The sequence below is a fragment of the Ceratotherium simum genome, chromosome 33 (assembly GCF_057802395.1).
Source record: "Ceratotherium simum simum isolate JZ-2026a chromosome 33, ASM5780239v1, whole genome shotgun sequence".
Taxonomy (NCBI): domain Eukaryota; kingdom Metazoa; phylum Chordata; class Mammalia; order Perissodactyla; family Rhinocerotidae; genus Ceratotherium; species Ceratotherium simum.
The window spans coordinates 13,460,159-13,485,608 of record NC_141932.1 but is presented as its reverse complement, the minus strand read 5'-3'; the positions used below and the strand labels follow the sequence as shown (position 1 = coordinate 13,485,608).

Below are 25,450 nucleotides of genomic sequence, written 5' to 3'. Positions count from 1 at the left end.
ACAGCAGGGCGCCTGAAGATCAGGTGACTGCGCTATTTAAACAGGTCTAGGTTTTTTTTAGCAGGGTGGGAGGGAACTGGGTCCGTGTCCTGGAGGTTAGGGTTTAGGTAGGTGTTCTCTTTAACTGCAACTTGCGGTTGAGGTCGTCGCTCCTCCTTGCTGGGAGGTCGCTGCTACAATCCGCATAACGGTCAGAACAGCCTTTTCTGAGAACTGTTTTTGCAATCCTTGCAGTCTATCACCTTATCAAACCTCACGGGGTGGGGGAGGTGGGAGTGACAGAAAAGAGGAAGGGGGGCCCAAGAGGGACACTGAGGACCCTCCATCGTGTCCGTTTCGGCCCTTTTACAGCACAGAGAAACGCTTTCCTTTCCTTGGGAAGCGACTGGGCTCCGGACACTGCACAAAGTCCGCAGGGAGGCGCGTTGGTTGCACAGCTTCCAAGCCCGGGAGCCTGGAATTGGGGCAGCGGGCGGAGGGGACGGTGAGGGCCAGAGGCTGGGGGGCCGGCAGACGCGGGAATACCCCGCTGCCTCCAAGGATCAGGAGTGCCTGCGGGGAAAGTTCTGCAGGAAATAAGAATCTGTGGGGGGTGGGGCCAGACCCTGGGCTCTGGGAGGTTGGGTTCCGGGGGCGGGCCAGGGCGCACGCAGCTCTCGGATCCACTTCCCGCTGGGCTCCTCCTCCGCCTCCTCCCCTTAACCCCTTAAACCGTCCGTTTCGAGGAGGGCGTTGGGCAGCAGGTACAAAATGCCTGGGCAGGAGGAATCTCTGTCGTCGGTCCGTCCTGGGGGGCCGTGGGGGGGGCTTGTTTTTTTATGTATATATTTTTTAACAGTGCCATCCCTCTTGTCTGCAGCCCTGCAACCCTCTAGTACGTGGAACGAGCTCTCGGGCTGCGCCATCCGCAGACACGTCTAGAAGCCGGCGCTGGGGAAATGGTAAGTGTGCCGGGTTGTTGCACAAGTGCACACCGAGGGTGGGCGGGAGCGAGTCGGGTTCCAGGGACTTGGGAACAGCTGTCTGCAAAAGCTGGATTCTCTCCGTCCGGGAGGAAAGGGGAAGCCAAGATTGGCGCACGTGTTCAGCCCTAAATGCGTCCTTCACCTTGCTCCAGGGAGAAGCCCCCTACCCCGCCTGCGGTGCAACCTTGCAAAACGCCCCTGTCCCTGGGTGTGGGCAAGATGTCCGCAGGCTGCAGTTGCCGGCGTTGTGTTATTTGAATCCATAAAAGTGTTGGATTCCGGTGTGATTAGGGTGAGCTGAAAATTTCCGGGCACAGTCAGATTTAGAGGATGCCCATCGGGTTATCTTCTAGAGAGAGAGCTTCGGGGTTGGGGTTGGGGTTTGGGTTTGGCCCGATGGGCACATTCTTTATTTTTGTGAACTGAGATCTCTGTAGATGGAGGGCGTTTATGAAGGGACGAATTGGGGTGGCGTGGTGTTGTCAGGTTCAAACGCCGCGGTCCGAAAAATTGCGTTTGCCATAATATACTCCAGTGAGTTCTCCTTCTCAGGAAGCTCAGAGCACAGGTGGGGGGATGTGTTTCATCTGCCAGATGTGTAAGTTTTCCTTCTACCTGAGCTGACTCAGAATTATGCGTTCTTCTTTTTTCCCTATTGCCCCAAGCCAATGTGCCTGAGATACCAGGAAGGATTCTGGGGCCCCAGTTGTGTTGGTTTGTTGTAAGGGGGGAGATTGCCCTCCAAAGGAACCTGCCAAGTAAAGGGAATGATGGGGTCATTTTAGGATTGGGGAAAGGGTGGAGTTCAGGATAAATTTAAATGAAGCTTAGATAGGCTCAAGCTGAGATGTGTGCAAAGAGGTTATTGTCAGGTCGACGTGTTTCCTTGGGAACTACAAGGTCAAGATAGTTGTGGAATGTTGTATCCCACTCCTTATCACATTCCTTATCTGGAGCTCTGCCCCAGAGTTGCAGATAGAGACTGCTTCTCCTCCATCCAAGTGACTTAGATCTTCCAGGAAGAGCAGAATGTTCTTTACGGATGTGATGTCAAACAGCAGTGTTTTTTGCTAGGCTATGTTTTTTTTTTTTTTTTTTGCTGAGGAAGATTTGCCCCGAGCTAACATCTGTTGCCAACCTTCCTCATTTTTTGCTTGAGGAAGATTAGGTCTGAGCCAACATCTGTGACAATCTTCCTCTATTTTGTACATGGGGCTATGATTTTTAGAGAACAAAGTTTCTCAGTGAGTACGAAAACAGCAAGCAAGACAAAACAATTTTCCTTTCGACTTTGCAGCTGGCTCCATCTGAGTCTGATGAATGGCAGAGTGTAATACCAAGCACTGCTCTGCTCGAAGTGATCTGAGCCAATCAATCACAACGAGTTAGGGATCAAGAAAGGAAGCTTTAATTCAATTAGCCAGCATAATCGGGAAGATGGCAGACTAATATCTCAAAAAAAACCATCTTCAAAAATTACAGAATCTTCAGGGATTCTGTAATGTAGGGAAAATGGGCAGTGAGGAGGGGTCCAGTGATGTTGGTCTCCAGGCATGACGGGCTCCAGGCATCACATTATTCCATTCTTCTGTCAGCTGTGATGGATACCTTGTAGGTGTGTTCCCTGCCTGTGGTCAGCCTGTTCGTGGAGACAAACTCGTAGAACAAAGTTTTAATTTATCAAGCTATAGGAGAGTACATACATAAGTGGAGGCCATAAATCAGGAGAGCTGTGAAGTATTTTAGAGTACGTGCAGAGCAGCAAGTAGTCACATAGAGGAGGGGCTGGGGCAATTTAGCTGACAATATGGCCTCACTTATGTTCACTTACAGGTGGACTTCACATCATTTCACAATAAAAGGGTTACCTATCATCTCTACTTTGCCCAAGCATTTAATAACTTTATAATATTATTTGATCGTTGCATTTCTTTTTGTTTTGTGAAAACCTGAGTTAATGTGAACTCCAGAGTAATGAATACGAGGGGATCTTGGGAACCAACATAAATATTTGAATTTTTTGCTACCCAAGTAGCATATTTCTTAAGAAATGGAATGGGTATATTTAAGAAGATGTGGGAATACAGTTTTGACTTCTAGCAGGTTGTTTGTGCCCCTAGAGAATTTGGAATGTAAAGGCCATGAAATCTTTCAAATAGAAGGAATTCCTATTTTAGCTGGAAAATGTGACTTCAAAGTAAAAAGTCAAACTCATCAATTGAGTTGTAAATTCTTTATTTAATTCTAAACTGTATTTCATTTAATAATTTAGTATTTGAATGTGTATGTAATAAATCAATGTGTTTAAAAGTTGAAATGATCAGGGCAAACCTCAAAGTCCTTCCTCTGTCTTGCCTCAGTTCACTCTGTTCACAACTCCTGGCCACCCAGAAGTAACCACTTTTATAGGTCTTGCATATCTTTTCAGGGTTCCTTATGTCAGCTTAAGAGCAAATTCGCCTGTTATTTTGCCCTCAAAATGAGTTTATTTGGGAATAGCCAAAAGAATTGCAACTCGGGATGTCCATGCTATGGCAAACCATAGGCAAATCCAGAAAACAAAGGAGGGGAGCTGCTTTTATAGAGAAAAAGGGGGAGTAGGGGGCTGTTCTAAATGAAAGTCCATTGGAGGAAAGTAGCAGTTCAGGGTGGCAGTGGCTTCTCATTGGCTGAGCTGCGGCATTTCTCATTGGCTGAGTTGCGTGTTTCTCATTGGCTGACCTGCAGCGTTTTTATTGGCTGAGCTGCAGTGTTTCTTATTGGCTGGGCTGTTGCCAGGTGGGGATGTCACCTTACCCACTTCCTTTTTGCCCCTTGCCCAGAAAGCTAATCACCAAGAGGATGAGATTGCAGCAGAGAGGGGGTTTTAATTACAAGGCAGCCAAGTGAGGAGGCGGAAGACAAGTCTCAAATCCACCTCCCTGAAAATGGGGACTCAGGGATATTTATGGGGTAGGGGGCAAGGTGGTCTGAAGTGTGGAGACAGATGATTGGAGGTGAGGAGAAGTGAGGTAATTGATGAGCTGCTCAAGCCTAGTCAAGCTTCATGCCTCTTCGTAGGATGCATGTTCACAAAATGGTGGGGACCTCATGGTCTGAGGGTGAAGTTTTAGCTCCTTGACATCAAAAAGGTCACTTGTTGAGCATTTGTGCAGGCCCAGTTGATGGGTTGGTGGTCTCAACTGGCCTGAACTGGACAAGGGGTCCTAATTCTTGATAAACTGCTCAAACATCTGTTACTGTGGTGACCCAGGCGCCAGGGAGATGTTATCTATAGGGACTTAGTGGAGTCAGATAGTATATTGCCTAAGCGCCCAGTTAAAAACTGGTGGGTGAACAACGAAAACCTATAATTAGTAATTGCACAAAAACTTTAGTTACTAGCTACCTAATCATCAATGGCTAACTGTTTACCGGTTTCAGGGAGAGAAGTCTTCCTTCAGTAGTAAAGATGTTTTACTTCCTCTGGAAGATGCATCTGTTTCCTCCTATTTGGAATAATTGATGACTATGATAGGGCGTGAGAGCTCCCACCCCCCCACACACACAGGTCTTTCTGACTCCAATTTCGTTAAGGTTTCTTTTATTATTTTCCACACTTATTTTCCCTTTATTTCATGAAAATGAGCTTCTGCTGCTATTATAAGAGGTCTTTGTTGCAGATTTAAAAAGACTTAAGTGACCGAATGCAACATGTGGGTCTTGTTTTGGAGACTGATTAGATTCTTGATTCTATAAAGGCGATGCTGCTAGTATTTCTCGGTGTGGTAATGTGATCACATTTTAAAAGATTCCTCATGCTTTAGAGATATACAGTGACAGTATTTAAGAATGAAATGCTATGATAGCTGGAGTTTTGTTTACAATAATGCAATAGGAGAAGGGAAATGGAGGGAGATGGGAAGATGATACAAGGTTGTGTGGGGAAGCTGGGTGATTGGTGGATGAGGGTTTCCTTTTCTTTCATTCTGACTATATTGTGTATGTTTGACACTTTCCATACTTAACACAAATGTTTAGAAAGGCCTCTTGTACTACTCAGCTTTTTAAAACCAAGAATGGATTGGCTGTAAGATTACATGGTAGGATAAATATAATAACTTTAAGCTTTAATCCAAGTTTGCTTAATATATGACTTTATGAAAAATTTCATAAAGACAAGAGCAGATACAAGTTATAAGTAGAATTTTTTAAATAACATAATAAATACATAGGTCTTCAAATTAAGGAATCTGCCACTTGTGTTGGTTAGAGGCAGTGTGCTCCTGCCTGACCCCATTACCTTCCTCTCAGGGTTGATCACTGTCTTGAATTTTCTATTGCCAAAATTGACTATAATGGAGCCATTTTAAATGGAGTCAGAGCTGCCTGTCCAGAGAAACTGTCTTGCTGTCTTGAACCTTGGACTGGGCCAAACCTTTAGACTGGGCCAAAATGACAATTGTTTTACAAGCAATTGTCTGAGAAGTCAGCGGGAGACTAGACATCCTGATCACAAACACTGAGGATTGTGGACTTGCTGAAGATGGAATCAATAGCCAATCAGTGTTCAGCCAAGACTAGCTCTCTGCCTCCAACTCCAACTAAAATTCTTTGTAATACAACCTCCCTTCTTTGTCTTTGAAAGACCATGACTTTTATTCCCTAGCCAGACTCTATTTGGGTTTCCCACCTGAATCTGTGCTCCCCAAATTGCGATTCTTGAGACCCCAAATAAACTTTGAGCTTCTCTTGCAATTTATGCCTCTTATGTGGTGACACTATTAACCATTCTCTTGATTTTCCCTTTTTTCTCCCTTAAAATTTATTAATTTCTCTCTTAAAATTTATATTTTAAGCACTTTCAGACCTGAAATGAAAATAAACAGTAATAATAATCAATACCCATGTAACTACAATGATTCACAAATTTTTTATATTGTGCTTTGTTTGCTGTATGTATATGAACGTTTTTGCCTTGTTTGCTCTGTATGTGTGAATGTGGGTTCAACTATGTTCCTGTAGCTCCTTGCCATCTTTGCCTGCGTGCGAACATGTGTTCACGTGGGCGCATTCATACACACGTTTTCATGATGCACCACTGGAACACATCACCCCTTCTACCTCAGCACATCTCCCCTAAAACAGACACTTGCCACCCTGCAGTTCTCACCTCGGGATCCATGCGGGCTCCGCAGGATGCGTCATTCAATCTCTCCCTCTGTTGTCTGGGATGTTCCCGCGTTTGTCGCTAGTTAGACTGAACTGCCATCCAGCAAAATGGGCGTCCACTGGGAACCTATTAGAAATTTCTGCTCTCAGGCGCCTCCCCAGAACTAGCAAACGTGATTCTGCATTTGACAGGATCCCAGGTGATTCCTATGTTTGCTAAGTTTTGGAAAGACAATTCTACAGTATATATCTTGGAGTAGAATTATTGGGTATAGTAGATTTGGGGATACTCAGATTTTCTGTATAAAATAATTTTTTTTCACAAAGTGTACCAATTTACATCCAAACAACAGTTTTATACATAAAATTTTATACATATAAAAATATTATAAAATTTTATACATAAATAATATTATATGATATATTCTATTATTTATTATATTTTATCATAAAATTTTATCTATAATATTAATAATTATATAGTTAAAATATATTGATATATAATATAATATGGCTATATTATAATATATAATTTATATGTAAATTTTATATATATAAAATACATCATTTAGCTAATGTTAATGAAGATGTATTTAATATATAAATATATATACCAATCTTTGATAGCATCTGATTTTGTATATAGACATTATATGTTTACATGTATATTTAATGTACATGTATTTTTAGTTTCTACTCTGAAATGTTTCCAATTTTGAAATCTTTTTTCAAAATACAAAATGCAGTACAGTACAAATGCAAAATGTAAAAAACGCAATACAAAATTGTCTAAATACCAAAAATAATGCATCCCTAGAAATCAGGGCATCCAGCATACCAAATACCGTGCCTAAAAAAGAGAAATAACTCATAACGCCTGCTCAGGGTTCGAATTTCACCAGTTTCCACCAAAATATCTTTTCGAGTTAGATTACTTGTAAGCAGGGTGCAAACACGAGGCACAGATGATGTTTCTCTTTCAGGTCTCAGAGTGGACCTTGAACTCGCCTCCCTCTGGTCCCTGACGTTGACCCGCTGACATCACTGGGTTAGTGCAGTAGAAGGTCCCAACGGGGGTCTTGTGACTGCTGTCTGGTGTGGTTGTAAATCAGACCTAAGTGCATGATTAGAACAGGGGGGGCATTTTTGCAGTGGTGCCTCTCAGGTGGTGTGTCCTTCCTAATACATCACGTTGGCAAAAATATAATGGCTTTTGCCCCAATGTGGGCGAAGCCAAAATCCATCTGTGGTTTCAGATGGGGAGACAGCTTCGTTCTCACTTCTCCAAGTCGTGGTCATCCAGCAAGTAAGGAGCAAAGTGATGTTTTTCTACTCTGCAAATAACCAAGTCCCCTTCACATTTTCACCTCCGTTGTCTTGGCATCCGTTACTGTTTGGGTTTTGAATCAGTTATTTCGTTTGGGTTGCAAAGTGGTGGTTTTTAAATGCAATCGTCTCTTCTGAATTTTTAGCTGGAATTCTATAGTTTTCTGTCGTCAGCAAGGGCTATTTCAGTTTCTCTCAAATAACCTTCTTGCTAGAAAGGCAGAGGAGTTTCAGAATAAGGACGCAGGCTCCCTCCAATGGGGAGAAATGCTCTCCCCTCAGTTTGGTTTTCCCTTTGTGGGTATCACTCTGAGTTCATGTATTTTTAGTATTCAGTGTGTTTCAAACCATTGCAGTTTTGTGGTTCAGAATATCCTAAATTGGGCCACTGGAAGACTTTTGCAGCTAACCCCTACATCCTCTGAACACAATCCAGGACGGTTGCTCTGCCTTCTGGCACTCAGATATCTCAGACTCCTTTTATATTTCCTGTTCCTAGATCAGCCATTTCTCTTCAATTCCTGCTTATTAATTCTTGCAACCATTTTCTCTGCATAGATTGGCCAGGTCTCTGTGTGTGTGTGTGTGTGTGTGCACGCACGCGCAAGTTCAGGCTGATATTTTATTATAAACCAAACTTTTTTTTTTACTTGTTTCATTTTATATTTAAATCTTTCTTCTCAGACTAAAAATCTTGCTGCCTAACCACATTAACATAATCCCTATGCCTGATGCTGCAATGCACGTAAAATATTTGTAAGAGGCAGTGCCAGTATTACTTTTAGCGGTCAAGCCGCCTGGTGAGAGGTATGATTTTCTTTCTTTCTGTACAATAGAATATTACACGCCAAGGTCTTAGCTTCCCTTGAATTAACTTTTTGCTCCAAGTCGTTAACCTGCCAGCTTGATGTACATTTAGCTTCGTTTATTGCAGTATTTCCATTTTCGGATTGCTTTCTTATTTTTGAATATGTAAACATTACATGGTTCTCAATTAAAATTTGTATGACAGGGATATATATATATATATATAAGCCATGGGGCCGGCCCAGGTAAAAGGTCTTGATTGACTTTTAGCTCAAAATATTTCACACGCCTAAGTGGCACATCTTGGGAAGGCCTGTTCTGATCTCCTTCAAAGGAACAGGGTGGAGGAGAAGGGATACAAGTAAGACTTATCTAAATATAACCTTGTCGGGGCCGGCCCTGTGGTTTAGCCATTAAGTACGAGCGCTCCGCTGCTGGCGGCCCGGGGTTCGGATCCCGGGCGCACACCGACGCACCGCTTCTCCGGCCTTGCTGAGGCCACGTCCCACATACAGCAACTAGAAGGATGTGCAGCTATGACATACAACTATCTACTGGGGCTTTGGGGAGAAAAAGGGGAAAAAAAAGGAGGAGGATTGGCAATAGATGTTAGCTCAGAGCCGGTCTTCCTCAGCAAAAAGAGGAGGATTAGTATGGATGTTAGCTCAGGGCTGATCTTCCTCACAAAAAATAAATAAAAAGACCTTTTACCTGCAGAAACTTTTACCTCTCCCTTAAAGAATTTAAATTGGGAGGCTTGCCCATAATAAGAGTTATTACCAGAAATAATGTAATACCAGAATGACCTATCTGTATGGCAGGACAAACCTCTAATTACTGAACATCTGCTCATCTTATCATCCTGTGGATTACCCTCCTCCCCTCTGAAGCCCCAGGCTCTTATCCCATTCCTTAGCTCAAAATGCCACATATACCCCACTTTACCTTTCTGTCTCTGAGCCTCTCATGTATGTGGCTTTCCTGTATGTACGAAATGAAATTTTATATTCTCCTATTAATCTCTCTTATGTCAATTTAATTCTTAGACCAGCCAGAAGAACCTAAAGGGTAGAGGAAAATTTCTTCCTCACCTACGTCTTACTGATTAAAAAAAAGTCTGTCGTTTGCAATATGTGCTCTGTGACTTTTTTTTTTTTCATTTCACTTAAAATATAAAATATAACCTAGGGACCACATGATTGATACCACTTTATATTCACATATAAGAGATCTTACTCATTCTTTTTTTTTTTTTTTGTGAGGAAGATCAGCCCTGAGCTAACATCTGTGCTAATCCTCCTCTTTTTGATGAGGGAGACCGGCTCTGAGCTAACATCTATTGTCAATCCTCCTCCTTTTTTTCCCCAAAGCCCCAGTAGATAGTTGTATGTCATAGCTGCACATCCTTGTAGTTGCTGTACGTGGGACGCGGCCTCAGCACGGCCGGAGAAGCCGTGCATCGGTGCACACCCGGGATCCGAACCCAGACCGCCAGTAGCTGAGCATGCGCACTTAACCGCTAAGCCACGGGGCCTGCCCAGATCTTACTCATTCTTATCTATGGCTGTATAGTTCTTCATTATATGGATGCATCATAGTTTTTTAAGCAGTCCCTATTATTGAACATTTGGGGTGAGTTCCAATCTTTTGCTCTTATAAATAACCTTCAATAAATAATTATGTGCATATATCATTTGACTTTTTGGCCAGGATATGTGATATTGTGATTTATAATAAGCGTATACTTATTGGTTGGTCTTTGTCCCTGTTTCCGGCTCCCAGCTCCCAAAACCCTTGGAATTTCCTAAGTGTTGAGAGTGATAAAGGTGTTTCTTCTTATGTTAATGAGGTGGGAGGCCTGGTTTCCAGGACAACCAGCCATGTGATCAGAGGACTAGAACTTTCCCCTGATTTCAGGGAGGGAAGGGGGACTTGAGGTTGAATCAATCACCAGTGGCCAATGACTTGGTCAATCATGACTACATAATGAAACCTGCGTAAAAACCCAAAAGGAGAGCTCATCACCCCTTTTTCATAGAGCTTCCACGTAGAGGAAGCAGAACACTTCCACATGCCACCATGCTGGGCACCAAGCTCCACGAGAAGGGATGCTCCTTTGTCGGGACCTCACCTTTTGTATCCCTTCATCTGGCTGTTGATACTTATCCTTTAATATCCTTTGTAATAAATCAGTTATCAAGTGAGTAAGCAGGTTTCCTTGACCTCTGTGAGCTGTTCTAGCAAATTAATCAAACCAAAGGAGGGGTCATGGGAACCTCTGATTTATAGCCAGTAGGACAGAAGTGCAGGTGACAACCTGGGACTTGTGACTGGCGTCTGAAGTAGAGAGTGGTCTTGTGGGACTGAACCCTTTACCTGTGGAATCTGATTCTATCTCTGGGTAGATAGTGTCAGAATCGAGTTGAATTCTCAGTCACCCTGCTGGTGTCTGAGAATGGCTTGTTGGTGTGAGGAAGCCTCCACACGCACATACACAATGGAATTGTGTCCAGGAGCCTACCCAGGGTATTTTTTGGAGTATAATCCCATGAGTGCAAGTGCTGGATCAGGGATAAATGCATATAAAATTTTGGTAAATTGTGCCTAATTTGCCTTTTTTTTTTTGCTGAGCAAGATTTGCCCTGAGCTAACACCTGTTGCCAATCTTCCTCCACTTTGTATGTGGCCGCCACAGCATGGCTGACAAGTGGTGTAGGTCCACGCCCAGGATCCAAACCCTTGAACCCCGGGCCGCCAAAGTGGAGTGTGCCAAACTTAACCACCATGCCATGAGGCCAGCCCCTGTCTTCAATTTAGAGGTGGGACAATTTTATAGACACCTTTCAATGGCCTCTCCTTGGTGTTCCTTGGCTTCTAGACACATCCCTCCAGTCTCCACTTTCGTCCAGTGATGTTCTTCCCTCTATGTGTCTGTGTCCGGATTTCCTCCTCTTATGAGGACACCAGTCATTGGGTTAGGGCCTACCCTACTCCCGTCTGACATCCTCTTAACTCGTTCACATCTGCAAAGACCCCATTTCCAAATCAGGTCACATTTACAGGTACTGGGGATTAGGACTTCAACATAGCTTTGGGAGGGGATACAACTCGACTCCTAACAGTATGCCACTGAACCAAAATGGTGTCTTGTCGTAGGACCCAGTGACCTTCTTGGACGTGGCCGTGAACTTCACCAAGGAGGAGTGGGCCCTGCTGGACCCTGCACAGAGGAATCTCTACAGAGATGTCATGCTGGAGAACTGCAGGAACCTGGCCTCCATAGGTAAGGAGGGCAAGGCGACCCCTTCCTGCTCTTAGTCATGGATGCAAGGAATGCGAGTCAACCACGCCCTGCGTTCCAGGAGGGGTTCTGAGAAATAGGAACGGGATTGTTATTCCAGAGAAACGTCTGCTGCCCCCTAGTGGTGGACATAGTGTTTCCCCCGTGAAACTGGAAACTGTCCTTTGCACTTTTTTTTTTATTTTATTTATTTATTTATTTTTTCCCCCAAAGCCCCGCCCCAGTAGATAGTTGTATGTCATAACTGCACATCCTTCTAGTTGCTGTATGTGGGACGCGGCTTCAGCATGGCCAGAGAAGCAGTGCGTCGGTGCGTGCCCGGGATCGAACCCTGGGCCGCCAGCAGCAGAGCGCACGCACTTAACCGCTAAGCCACAGGGCCGGCCATCCATTGCACTTTTATTCTCTTCATGATTTGGGGGGTTCCTTAAGTGGGTGAACATGGAGCACAGAGAGTTTTAGTGCATTTATGAGGAAAGTGGAGGGATCATTTTGTTGCTCTATACTCATACTCGCTTTACTTCAGAACCTCTGCATGCACCCATTTCATGGAAACTCCTGGCCCCATTCCCTTACATCAGGCACTCCCCCATTTCCCAGTGACCGGGATCTCAACTAGGCACGCGCCATGTGATCTCCCATTTGGAGCAAGAAGTGGGTCTGGGGATAGTGCAGGTGAATTTTACCTGGGCACTTGTACACCTGAGTGCCAGGCAGATAGGAATCCTTATGAGAAAGGATTTTACAAACAACGTGGAAATGTTGATTGAGAATTCATGTCATCCACTGTGGGAAGCAGGCTGGTGGTTCCTCAAAAAGTTAAACATGGATTTACTATATGACCCAGCAATTCCACCCCTAGGTATATACTCAAGGAATTGAAAACGGGTGTTCAAAGAGTTATGTGTACACATGTGTTCATAGCAGCACTATTCACAGTAGCCAGAAGGTGGAAACAAACCAAGTGTCCATCAACAAATGAATGGAGAACCAAAATGTGGTATATCCAGACAATGGAATATTATTCATCCATGAAAAGGAATGAAGTTCTGATACGTTACAACGTGGATGAACCTCGAAAGCATTATGTTAAGTGAAAGAAGCCAGACACAAAAGGCCACATACTATATGATTCCATTTATATGAAATATCCAGAATAGGTAAATCCGTAGAGACAGAAAGCAGGTTAGTGGTTGCCAAGGGATGGAGGGAAGGGAGAATGGGGAGTGACTGCTTAATGTATACAAGGTTTCCCTTCGGGGTGATAAAATGTCCAGGAACTAGGTGGAGCTGATGGTTGTACAACATGGTGAATGTACTGAATGCCACTGAATTGTACATGTAAAATGGTTAATTTTATATTCTGTGAATTTCACCTCAATTTTTTAAAAAAGAATCCATTTCATCTGAGGAAAGCCAAGGGTCATCTATGTGGGAGCTTCTCCAGGTACACAGAGTTTTTTGACTTTCATCCATCTTCTTTTTTTTTTTTTTATAATTTTATTTATTTATTTTTCCCCCAAAGCCCCAGTAGATAGTTGTACGTCATAGTTGCACATCCTTCCAGTTGCTGTATGTGGGATGCGGCCCCAGCATGGCCGGAGAAGCGGTGCGTCGGCGCGTGCCCAGGATCCCAACCCGGGCTGCCAGCAGCGGAGCGCATGCGCTCAACCGCTAAGCCACGGGGCCAGCCCTCATCCATCTTCTCATGTCTTCCTTTCTTTCCCAGAGAAAGACCTGTCCCCCTTCATCTTTAAAATTGCACATCGACTCTTAGTCTGTTTGGGCTGCTATGACAGAATACAATAGCCTGGGGGGCTTAGGCAACAGACATTTACGTCTCACATTCTCGAGGCTGGAATGTCCAAGATGGAGGTGCCAGCAGATTTGGTTCCTAGTGAGAGCTGTCTTCCCGATTTGCAGGTGGCTGCCTTCTTGCTGTGTCCTCACATGGTAGAGAGAGAGAGAAAGCCCTGGTGTCTCCTCCTCTTCTTATAAGGACATTCATCCCATCATGGGGTCTCTACCCTCATGACATCATCTGAACCTAATTACCTCCTGAAGGCCCCACTTGCAAAGGCCATCATCACATTGGGGGTTAGGGCTTCAACATATGAATTTGGGGGGGGACACAGATTCAGTCCATAACAGATGCTTTGTCCAGTTCTCCTCCACTTGGCATTCCTGATCATACCCTCCATGTCTGCAGAACTGTTTCTTAGCAACTCGCTGTCCATACTGAACCCCTGTCAACCACCTGACAGCCCAAATCCCTCATGGCTTTCTCTGCTTGCTCACTCTTGCTTCCTTCTTTTCACATTTGCCTCCCATATGTCGAGTGAACATTTGAAAAGAAATCCACATGGGCATTTGCACAATGGGCAATCCACGTGGAAATCTACATGGGCAATCCCACACAGGGATTTTTATCATCTCCAACCCACCTTTACTTTCAACAAAGAACTTAACTTTTGTGCCACTTTATTTCAGATAAAACCAAAGACTCATTCCGTCAGCAGGACGTTATTACAAAAAAGACATTTCATGGAGTGAACAGAGTGTCTCTCACAAGCAACAATTCCCGGCCCCCCATGTTAGGAGAAGACTGGAAATGCCACAAAACAGAGGAGCTGCACCTGCAGAGGGGGCAAAAATCGAAGCAAGTTGCAGTTGCCCGAGAGAAAGATGAGTCTCCAGTTGGAGTCTGTGAATATCGTGAAATGAGGGACAATTCTAAACCTAGCCCAAAGCTTCTGCCTTCACAGGGAGATGCCACAAGAAAATATATCCCAAAATGTGGTTCAAATATTTTGCAACAAAGTTCTGTTTTAACCAGTAATCAAAAAATCTATAAAAACAATGACTGTGATAGAGTCTTGAGGCAGAGCATTCAGTTGATTCCACATGTGAGAATGCACACAGAGACGAAATCAAACACATGGATTGACAACCAAAACAGTGTGCTTCATATGCATAATAAAACTTATATGGGGGTGAACGTTCACGAATGGGATGCATTTGGAAGAGTCTTCATTGCAGACTCTTCCCTTAAGGCACACAGAACTCATGTTAAAGAGAAAACTTACGTGTCTAATCAGTGTGAAAACATCTTCCAAAATAACTCGATCCATGCTGTGCAGAGGCAGCCTTATGTGGCAGAGGCAAATAATGAGAATAGTCAAAGTGGAAAAACCTTTGCCCGCATTCCATATTCTGATCAGCATAGGAGAACAAAGACTGGAGAGAAAAGGTATAGATGTCATGACTGTAGGAAATCCTTTGTTTATCAGTCATTCCTTAGGAAACACATGAAAATTCACACTGGAGAGAAACCGTATGAATGTAATAAATGTGGGAAAGCCTTTAGATATTCCTTACACCTTAATAAACATGTAAGAAAGCACATTATGAAGCCGTCCTATGAATGTAAGGAATGTGGGAAAGCCTTCAGTAAGTCTTCATATCTTACTGAACATATAAGGATTCACACTGGAGAGAAACCCTATAAATGTGAGGAATGTGGAAAAGCCTTCGTGAATTCTTCGAGATTTAAAATCCATCTGAAGACTCACAGTTGAGAGAAGTCCAGGGAATGAAAGGAATGTGGGAGAAGCTTCACTGATTTTCTCAAAATACTGAACATAAAGGAGGATATGTCGGGAGCTCAATGAGTTAAGGTACATGGGAAACTCTTCTGCAAACTCTCATATCTTACATAAATGGGAGAGTTCACACATTTCAAATTCAAAGGAACCCTGTGAAGATAAAGACTGTGGAAAGCTTTCGATCTTCATTAATCTTTAGTAGACATCTGTCCCCACACTGTAGAGAAACCCTATGAATCTAAGGAATATGGAAAAGCTTTTGAATGTTGCCTCAAACTCAGTCCCTATAAGAACTCATAAGGTGCAGAGACACCTTATGGGAGTAAGGAATGTGGGAAAGGCCTCTTTAAACACTCATCCCTAAGTTAATATAAGACCACACCCTGGAGAGAGACTCTATGATGATAATAGATATGAGAAAGCCTTTAGTTCCATCTCTTCACTCATGGGGCACAAATGAGTCCGTGGTAGAAGATAAACACAGTAAATGTTATAATTGCTGCCGTTATCATCATCATCATCTCATCCTTTGATTGGAACCGAAATTCATTATTTCTCGGTTTTTCTTTTCTCACGAAATCCTATAAGATGAATATCCCTCTATGGACCCTTTCAGCTCTGCCACATGAATTTTGATATGTAGTAGCTTCATTACAAATCACTTACGTACATACAGCTTCACCAACAGGAAACCCTATTTGAGCCACATTTAATTTAGATTTGGGTTTAGTATGGCTCCCTGATACCATTTTTGTCAGTTTGTTGTTACTGCTCATGATTTGCCTGCATTGTGATCAGAGTATATTGTCTTTATGATGCTGATATGGGCTAGTTACTCTGACTTTCATTTCGGGCTCATGGCTGATTCTGTCAATTGGCTGGCCATATCCATTCTTCCCATCTTCTTTACTAAAGGTACATAGGTTTGTTTTTCCAGAGTTAAACACTGTTTAATGTTTTTAAATGCATTTCCCAGTTTTTCTCATAACTGGTGGTGAGCAGAGCTTATAGCCCTGGCCAGTAAGAAGGGTAGAATTCAGTGGTTTGAATTCCTAGTGAGCTGTTGGAAAGAGGAGAGTGTTTGTCACTCTTTTTCTCTTAACCAAGTTCCCTTTGCTCTCTTTCCTTGTTGCTCTCTGGAAATTGGATGAAATTCCCTGAGTTAACACAAGCAACTTTAGGATCATTGGAATGAAAGTCATGGTCCCAATAATACAACCCTCAAAATACAAGATTTCTTACTCCCCAATGGCATGATTTTGGGTGTCCGTGGCTGCAGCAGACTGTATTTCTAGACTTATTACACGAAGCAAACCTCTAGTTTGATTAAAAAGCATTTTCAGGGAGATTTTTATAACTCAGAGTTCAATGCTAAGTGATAAACCTAGTGTGTGGCCAGTTTTTTATAATTGCCTCTTGTGTGTTTCAAAGTACTGTGTATTTCTTTGGTTTGGGTGGACTCACGGTTCAATACATGTCTGAACGGTCAAGCTTCCAGAGTGTTTTATAATCTCTTGAATGTAAAAATTTTGACTCGTTCGATCTTTTACTGAGCAAGTTTATAATAAAACATCCCACTCTAGAAGTGGATTATCAAAGTCTTCGAGTTTTGTCAATTCTAGCTTAATGTATTTGGAACCAATGTTATTAGATGCATAGGAGTTTGGGCATTTTCTTGATTACAGGTGAGTTTTCTTTCTAGTCTATGTTTTAACCATCTTTTCTACCCACAATGGTTTTTTTGGCTCATTCCTATAATAAGGGTGAAAATTTATGTACCCCTCACCATGAGCAAGTAAACAGCTATCATCTCCTTTATGACCACCACTCCATGGATAAATACTTTGAACATCTTTTTATAAATGAGGAAACTCAACACGGCATGTAAGGAAACTCACCAACATTAAATGGCTTCTTTTGAGTTTCAAAGCAGTGGGTGTTTTCATTGTCAAGTTCAGGGTTCAGTACATGTGTTAGTTTCCTGTTGCTGCTGTAACAAATTACCACATATGTAGGGGCTTGAAACAACACCAATTTATCTTACATTTCTGGTGGTCAGAAGTCCAAAATGGGTCTCCTGGACTAGAATCAATGTGTCCACAGGGCTACATTATTTTCTGGAGGCTCTAGGAGAAAATCCATCTGCTCGCCTTTTCCAGCTTCTAGAGCCACCTGCATTCCTTGGCTCGTGGCCCCTTCCTCCAGCTTCAAAACCAGCAACAGTGGTTGGGTCCTTCTCACATGACACCCCTCTGGCCCTTACCTTTCTGTGAGAGTCCTTCCACTTCCAATTATAAGGACCCTTGAGACTACACTGGGCCCCCCTGGATAATCCAGGATCATCCCCCATCTCAAGGTTGATTAGCAACATTAAATCCATCTACAACCTTAATTTCCTTTTGCCATGGAAGGTAACATTCATAAGCTTGGAGATTAGGATGTGAGTATCTTTGGGGGCCATTCTTCCGTCTACCACAATATGTTTGTGAAATACCAAGCTTATTAACTGACCAAAAGAAAACCTGCAACACTAAATTATTCTGGCTTTTGAAACTGTACTATTATTAATCAGAGATGTTTCTCTGAGCATCTCCTTTAGGTCGTGGACTGTTGTAGATTCTGGGTCTAGATTGGGTCAGCAAACTTTTTCTGTAAAGAGCCAAAGAGTAAATATTTTAGGCTCTGTAGGACAAAGTCTCTCTCCCCACTGCCCAGCTCTGCTGCTAGAGCACAAAGCAGCCATACACGTGTGAGCAAATGGATGTGGCTGTATCGCAATGAAATCTGTTTATAGAAATTTGAATTTCATGTAATTTTCGCATATCATGAAATAGTCTCCTATGTTTTGATTATTTTTCTCCAGCTATTTAAAAATGTAAAACTGGGGCCAGCCCCGTGGTGTAGCGGTTAAGTTCAGCACACTCCACTTCTGTGGCCCGGGTGTGTGGGTTCAGATCCTGGGTGCAGACCTACACACCACTTGTCAGCCATATTGTGGTGGCAACCCACATAAAAATAGAGGAAGATTGGCAACAGATGTTAGCTCAGGGCGAATCTTCCTCAGCAAAAAAAAAAGAAAAAATGTAAAACCATTCTTAGCTCACAGGCCTGATGTGGCCCGCAGGCTATCATTTGCTGATCTCTGGTCTAAAAGAAAGAACAAACCAAGCCTTTACCTCATAGCATCTGCTTTCTTGTGGAGAAGACAGAGACATATAAAGGCACAGCTTTCTCTATCCTGATTTTTTTCCTTTTCCTTTCAATTTTTTAAAAATTGGGAAATATGGATACCCAAAGTGTGTGAATGTACACACAGAGTGAAAAGTGAGCAAAGTAATAACCACACACCCACCATCCAGGCCCATAAACAGTTCGTCATTAAATGCCGGGCAATTCATGTCTGCCCCTTACAGGCGGCGGCCCCCCCAGTTCCAAAGAGAAAATGACTATCTTGCATTTTATTTATTTATTTATTTTTAAAAACTCTTTTTTTTTTTTTTTTGTGAGGAAGATCAGCCCTGAGCTAACATCCGTGCTAATCCTCCTCTTTTTGCTGAGGAAGACCGGCTCTGAGCTAACATCTATTGCCAGTCCTCCTCCTTTTTTCCCCCAAAGCCCCAGTAGATAGTTGTATGTCATAGTTGCACATCCTTCTAGTTGCTGTATGTGGGACGCGGCCTCAGCATGGCCAGAGAAGTGGTGCGTTGGTGCGCACCCAGGATCCGAACCCGGGCCGCCAGTAGCGGAGCGCACGCACTTGACCACTAAGCCACAGGGCCGGCCCTATCTTGCATTTCAGATTATTCATTCCCCTGCTCATCTTTATGTTAACTGCCTATGCATAAATCCCCAAATATCATATTTTCTGTTGTTGCTGAGTTTTATACTGCATATTGAATATTTCTTTGTGTCTTGCTTCTTTCAGAGAAAGAGAGATTAACCCAGGTAGGTTGCAGGCAGCATTAGTCCCTTCATTTTCACTGCCCTGTAGGTGAGTTTTTAGTTAAATTCATTTAGGAGACCCTTGTTATGTACCTCACTGTAGATACGGCAAACATTGCTGCTGAAACCGATTTTGATAGGTTTCCTGGTGGCTATCTGCAGGTCACTCTTGAAGTGGAGCTGCTGCGTTGTACAACCTGCATATGTTCAATAGAAAAAGCATTTTAGACAGAATAGGATTGTATGGGGGCCGACACGGTGGTGTAGAGGTTAAGTTCACGCATTCCGCTTCGTCGGCCCGGGGTTCGCCAGTTTGGATCCTGGGCGCGGACCTAAGCACCGCTCATCAAGCCATGCTGAGGCGGCGTCCCACATAGAACTAGAAGGACCTACAATTAGGATATGCAACTACATACTGGGGCTTTGGGGACAAAAAAGAAAAGAATAGGATTGTACAATTCCATTTGTATGGGATTGCCAGAAGAAGCAAATCTGTCAAGACAGAAAGCAGATCAGTGGTTCCCTGGGGTTGGAGGTGGGACAGGAAATTGACTGCCAGCTGACAAGAGGGAACTTTTTGCGATCACAGGGCTGTAGTGATGACTGCACAATTCTGTAAATTTATGAAAAGTCATTGAATTGTACAGTGACCGTGGGTGGACTTTACACTATGTAAATTATACCTTAATGAACCGGTGAAGGAAGGAAAGGAGAAAGAAAGGGGGAAGGAGAGAAAAAGAGAAACATCACAGGTCCTCTTGGGCACCCACAGCTGTGTGGCGTCCAAAAGCTCTGGTAAGTTCAGCTTCTGGTGTTTGGGGAAGAGCTGTGGGCAAGGGACTCTGTGGGTGCGAGAACTCTCCAGCTTGCCTGTTTCTCCCTCAGCCCCACTGCCTGCATTTATGCCTTATCCTAGAATCTGGGTGCATTTGGGCCCTTCCACATCAGCCCCAGATCGTGCACAAGGAGCTGTGCTCACTCCTATCCCCATGGAGCGCCGTGCAGAGGAAAAGGACCCTGGCTGGGAGTCAGAGTCCATGGACTTGACTCCGAGGGGGTAAAAATATGGCTTTGGGGATCTCTCCCTCCCCCCACCCATGAGCCCATGGTCCTCAGTTCCTATAGCAGTAAAAATGAGAATTTTTTTTCTTTTAATTTTTTTAATTGATGTCATAATAGTTTATAACACTGTTGAGATTTCAGTTGTACATTATTATTTGTCAGTGACCATATAAACATGCCCCTTCACCCCTTGTGCCCACCCTCCCCAACCCCCTTCCCCCTGGTAACCACCAAACTGTTCTCTCTGTGCGTGTGTTAGTTTATATTCCACATATGAGTGAAGCCATACGGTGTTTGTGTTTCTCTGTCTGGCTTATTTCACTTGACATAATACCATCCAGGTCCAGCCATGTTGTTGCAAATGAGACGATTTTGTCTTAAAATGAGAATTCTTAACAAACATATGCCAGGCCCCTTTTAAGTGCTTTACAAATATTAACTCATGTAATGCTCACAATAACCCTATGAAGTAGGTGCTATCATCATTCCCATTGTATAGCAGAGGAAACTGAAGCACTCAAGGTCACACAGCCAGCTGGGGCCAGGCGGGATTCCACCTCGGGTTGTCCCGCACCAGAGACTCAGCTCTTAAGCCCCAGGCGGCGAGGCCTTCCTGTACTGACCGGACCCTGAATCTGGGTTCTGGTCTGTCCTCCCCACCGGGATGTGAGCTCTGGGAGTGGGGACTTCCTCTGGTGCACAGAGGCATTTAGTGACATTGTGGAATGAAGAAGGGAGGAATGGATATCTTAGGATGGCCACATCCCTTCTTGACCGGCGGAGCCCTCCTGCAGCGCTGTGTTCATGGCCAGGGCTTCTAGTCCCGGTAAACGGGATCCTCTGGTCGAGGCGGGACACGAAATAAATCACCGGTTCGGAGGGTCTGAGTCGAGCTAAACCCACTCCCGGCGGGGCACGCGCGCCCCCTGGCGGCAGAGTCCTGCTAAGACAGCGCCGCCGGTGACCAGACAGGTTTGCTTCGGGCGAAGTGGGATCCGCGTCTGAAAGGGAGTTGCTACCTGGCGTGTTAATGGGCAGCTGTCTGGAAATCAGTGTATGCAGCTGAGGAACATCGACCAGTGGCTTCCAAACTTTTCCGACCGTCACGCACAGTAAGAAATCAGTTCACTCCATACTGCATAATGCTTTTTATTCTACCCTATTCCTGTTTGTAAGTGCTAGTCAGATCCTCTTAATTTCCTGACTCTCTAATGAGTCTCCACTGGCAATCTAGGATGGTGATTTCCACTATCCTAGATTATCCCCATTTTTTTTCAGCTGCCAAAGATGATGATGGAGAAAGTGTTAGCACCCAGACCACTCCCCCAGAGAGATTTCTCCACCACGGTTCTGCTGCCTCCAGGAATTCACTGCCAGCTCTGATTTCAAGAGGAGGAACTGGGCTCAGAGAGGTGAAGACACTTGTCCAAGGCCACCCAGCTTGGATGTGGCAATACCAGTTTCTGCCTCTCTCCTGGAGGAGAGAGATCACTAAATACTCCAAATTTCACTGCTATCAAGTGCAATTTAATTTGATACTTTTTCCATTTTTGCCAATAAGATTGAGCTGTACTAGTCTGCTGTTTTCTGATACTGTATAATGTAAATTAATGACATTCCAGAGCTCAGGCTTAAAAATGCAACTTTTCATATGTAACAAGATGAATCTGAGTTGGCAGCAGAGTCTATGTTGAGGTGACAACCAATGGCACCAGGAGCATCACCATCACCAACAACACTGTCACCAACACCATCATCAGCACCACCAGCATCATCACCATCGCCACATCCCCTTCTCTCACCACCAGCATCACCATCACCACCACTGTCATCAAAGTCACCACCTTCACCATCATCCTCACCATCCCCACTATGGCCATCACCAGCACCACACCAATACCACCAACACCAATGTCACCACCAGTATCACCATCATCAACAGTCACCAACATCACCACCATCACCAACACCCTCACCACCGCAGAAGTCACCCCCACCTCAAAGCAGGTGTCAGGAAGCCATTCTTTTTGTCTCCTAGCTACAGCCTTGGTCCAGCAAGCCTGCCTTCTCCACCCCTCTCTCCACCCTGGGCTGAAGGGGACATGGCTATGACAGTGAGGGAAGTGCTGGCTTGCTTGGGAACCAAGAGGATTCTGGGTTTGATTCTCTGGCTTCTCTGTAAGCGGCCTCAGATGTATTCTGTGCTGGCTGCCACCCGGTTGACCGTCTATAGATGGCAAGCCCAGGTCCTGGACTATGGGAAGGTAGGGGAGGGTCTGTTCATTGTAGGTCTAGGACCCTTGAGGTGTCTGAGCGTTGGGGTTAACGTGAATCCCTCCTACTGCCGTGGCTTGTGAGACCACTTTGGGGAGAGGGAGATCTGAGGACCTGGGTCCACTGTGCTCACCTTCCTGTCTTCGGAGAGAAGGAAGAGAAAGTCCCTCTGGACGTAGATAGGGCTAGTGGCCCTGACTGCCCCACACCAGGTCCCAAGAGAGACAGCAGGAATGGCAGCTTCACTTCCAGAAGCCACAACACAGGGGAGCCACCATTTCCAGCTCCTTCCTGAAATACCAGTTTTTCAGTGTTTTGTTCACTGTTCTGTCCCCAGAACCTGGTACAAGGCGTGGCACATAGTACATACTCAATAAATATTTGTCAGATTAATGAGAAAAGGGATGAGATGCCCCTCTCCACTGCAACTGTAAGCAAAGAGATAGGGTCTGCATCATAAAGTTAATTCAAAGGATCTGATCAGATAAGGTGTGAAGGGGGAACTTTTGCAAAAATATTAATTTTGTCTTGTGCACTAGAGAGATTGTGAAAATTAATAACTGGCTCCAACTTGTCCTATTCCCTATTAATAAATATGGCTCAGAGGCGACTTCAACAAAAGTGTTTCCTAACATGCCCAAAACTATAGAAATTGTGGTTATGTCCAGTGACTAATTCCCACCATAAGAAGGTTTTTGCCCTGATGGGTTGTCGTCATTGATCATTTGCTGCCCTGAGGATGACATGCTGCGTGTAAACTCTATAAATACAGGTAAGCTTTCTCATCAGAGCAGAAGATCAATAGCCCTTTCCTCTTTTCCCATATGCATGATGGGAAATTAAATCCCATGACTCTGATGCATTAATTATTTTACAAACTAATCTAGCAAGCCCATGGCTGAGTTAAATTAACAAATGGTTCCAGGACCACAGATGCCTGAACTTCAGGATGGCGGAGAGTTGAAGGTGGCGACCCCTGCTGGCTGCCCAAACACACGCACGAGGGAGAGTTACCTCCACGGTAGGTCCAGTTTTGAAGCTTCTTATCAAGTCTGCATGTTGAACCGGATTCGTGAGAATAAAATGTGTTCAGGGTCCCTTGTTTTTCTTTAATAGCTTCTCCCTGTCGCCCTACTATTTATATTCTGTATTATGTCTTGACGAAAGCTAATTAATGAAAGATGTGGTGGGCAATTTGGAGTTTTTGTTTCTTGTGCAATTTTGAAGTAGCAAGGTTGACATGCTGCTTTCAATCTTCCCTCTTGAGATGTGAAGAATTCCAAAATAGAAATTTTCTGTAAAGTCTTAAAGGTACACCAAAATTCCATAAAGATTAGAATTAGGAGAGAACCTAATTTGTGTTATTCCACTTCGTATTCTTATTTGGGTTTTTGTAGACATTTGTTGATTCAAAAAGGAAATGATATTCTTCCTAAAGTTGTCTAGCAAACATACTCCCTTGAGGTTCAAATGTTCATGCAACTATTAGGGCTTTCTTCATTGTTTCGTACCTAAAATTAATCACTTTAACAATAAAAGAATGATTGCAGCATCTTATTCTTGCAATGAAACTATACATTTACACTTCAGTTGGCTGATAGAATTTCACCATGTAAGGAACATGCCATCTGTCACTCCAAGTTACCTATGTTGGAAAGTGTGTGCACAAAAGTTAACAAGAAGTCCGGCTAAAATGTTGTGCTCCTATAATGGACACTGTTAGGCTACGTGTATCTGACAGTTGTCTGTGTGATTGCAACATGGTTGGTCACTCATGAGTTCAGGGATATGACACTGAAATGCACACTGGGGGATTCTTGTTTCCAGACGCCAGGCTGAAGCCGACATTGATGAGCGTATTTCTGGACAAATATGCCAAACTCTGATGCTTCCCATCCTTACTCCCCAACTCCCAGCCCACGTTGAGGGCAGCTAGAGCCTCCACAAAATGCGTGAAATCACACCTTCTCTTCCAGGACCCACGCCCAAGACAAGCTTTTGCAGCAAAAAGTTCCTCAAAACCTCTGTGTTCTAGCAAAGGAGCAAAAATGGGGTTTTCCTGCATTAGTATATTTTTATCCCCATCTTTAGATTTATTCTCTTAAAGGGTCAAGCCAGTGTGGTCAAGTACTGTCCATTTAAGAAGGACCTGGTGGACTTCCTGGAGGTCAGAGGTCATGACATCCCACTTGAGAGAAAGTTCTGGAAGGCTGCAATCACAGCATATGCACCTTTGGTTGGGTCCCAGGAGGTAAGATCCAGCTAGTCCATTTGGGGTCTGTGGGACCAACAAGAGCACATCCTGGTTAACCTCGGGACTCTCCATCTGCTGCTTACAGCGCCTACGCTTTAGATCAGGATTCTGTACTGGCACCAGGCAGGACACTCTTTCTGTTCTCGTTCGTGTTTAACGTTTAAAATTGTTGAGGCGTTAGCTTTGTACATTGGAAACGGGGCCTTTTTTGCTGTTAATATTTTAAGGCAACTTCACTTTTAAAAAGGTTTTGCATTCTCTGGAACGTTTAAGGCAGGTGCGTTTCGGTTTGCTGGGGGCGGTTCTTGTGGGGGTTACAGGGAGGAGAGGGTCTGGGGAGGGACGATTCCCCGGGATAAGGCACAGGATGAGGGTGGGCCCAGTGGCGTGCCAGGGCAGCTCCTACCCACTCACATGGACCCATCGCGCGTCCCTACCCCATTCCACGTTAGGTTCACACGGCTAGATTGAAACCAGCCGTGGTGGGGGAGAGTATTCACACCACAGAGATGGGCAAGCACAAGTCAGGATGTTTTTTTTTTTCCTGAAGAGCCAGTTGTTAAACATTTACCACCAGGTAGGCCTCACCAATTGTAGGGAAAGATGAGGGGAGAGGAAGACTGGATTATCCGAACAGGCGAGAAACACATTAATTTTCATCTTCACCGTCATCATACTCATAATCACAGATATTTTTGAGCACTTACTACATGCCAGCGACTGTTCTAAGGCTTTAGGTATATCAGTTAATTTTATTCTCACA

The 25,450-nt window shown here is 44.1% G+C and overlaps 1 protein-coding gene across 1 annotated transcript; it reads left to right on the top strand.

The window, feature by feature from the left end:
• Positions 1–707: 707 nt before the first annotated feature.
• Positions 708–16,756, top strand: ZNF114 (zinc finger protein 114). The gene is made up of 4 exons (XM_004440411.3): positions 708–780; positions 860–941; positions 11,406–11,532; positions 14,041–16,756. The coding sequence occupies exons 2-4, from the start codon at positions 939–941 to the stop codon at positions 15,126–15,128; spliced, it is 1,218 nt and encodes a 405-aa protein (XP_004440468.2). The 5' UTR covers positions 708–780; positions 860–938; the 3' UTR covers positions 15,129–16,756.
• Positions 16,757–25,450: the final 8,694 nt, after the last annotated feature.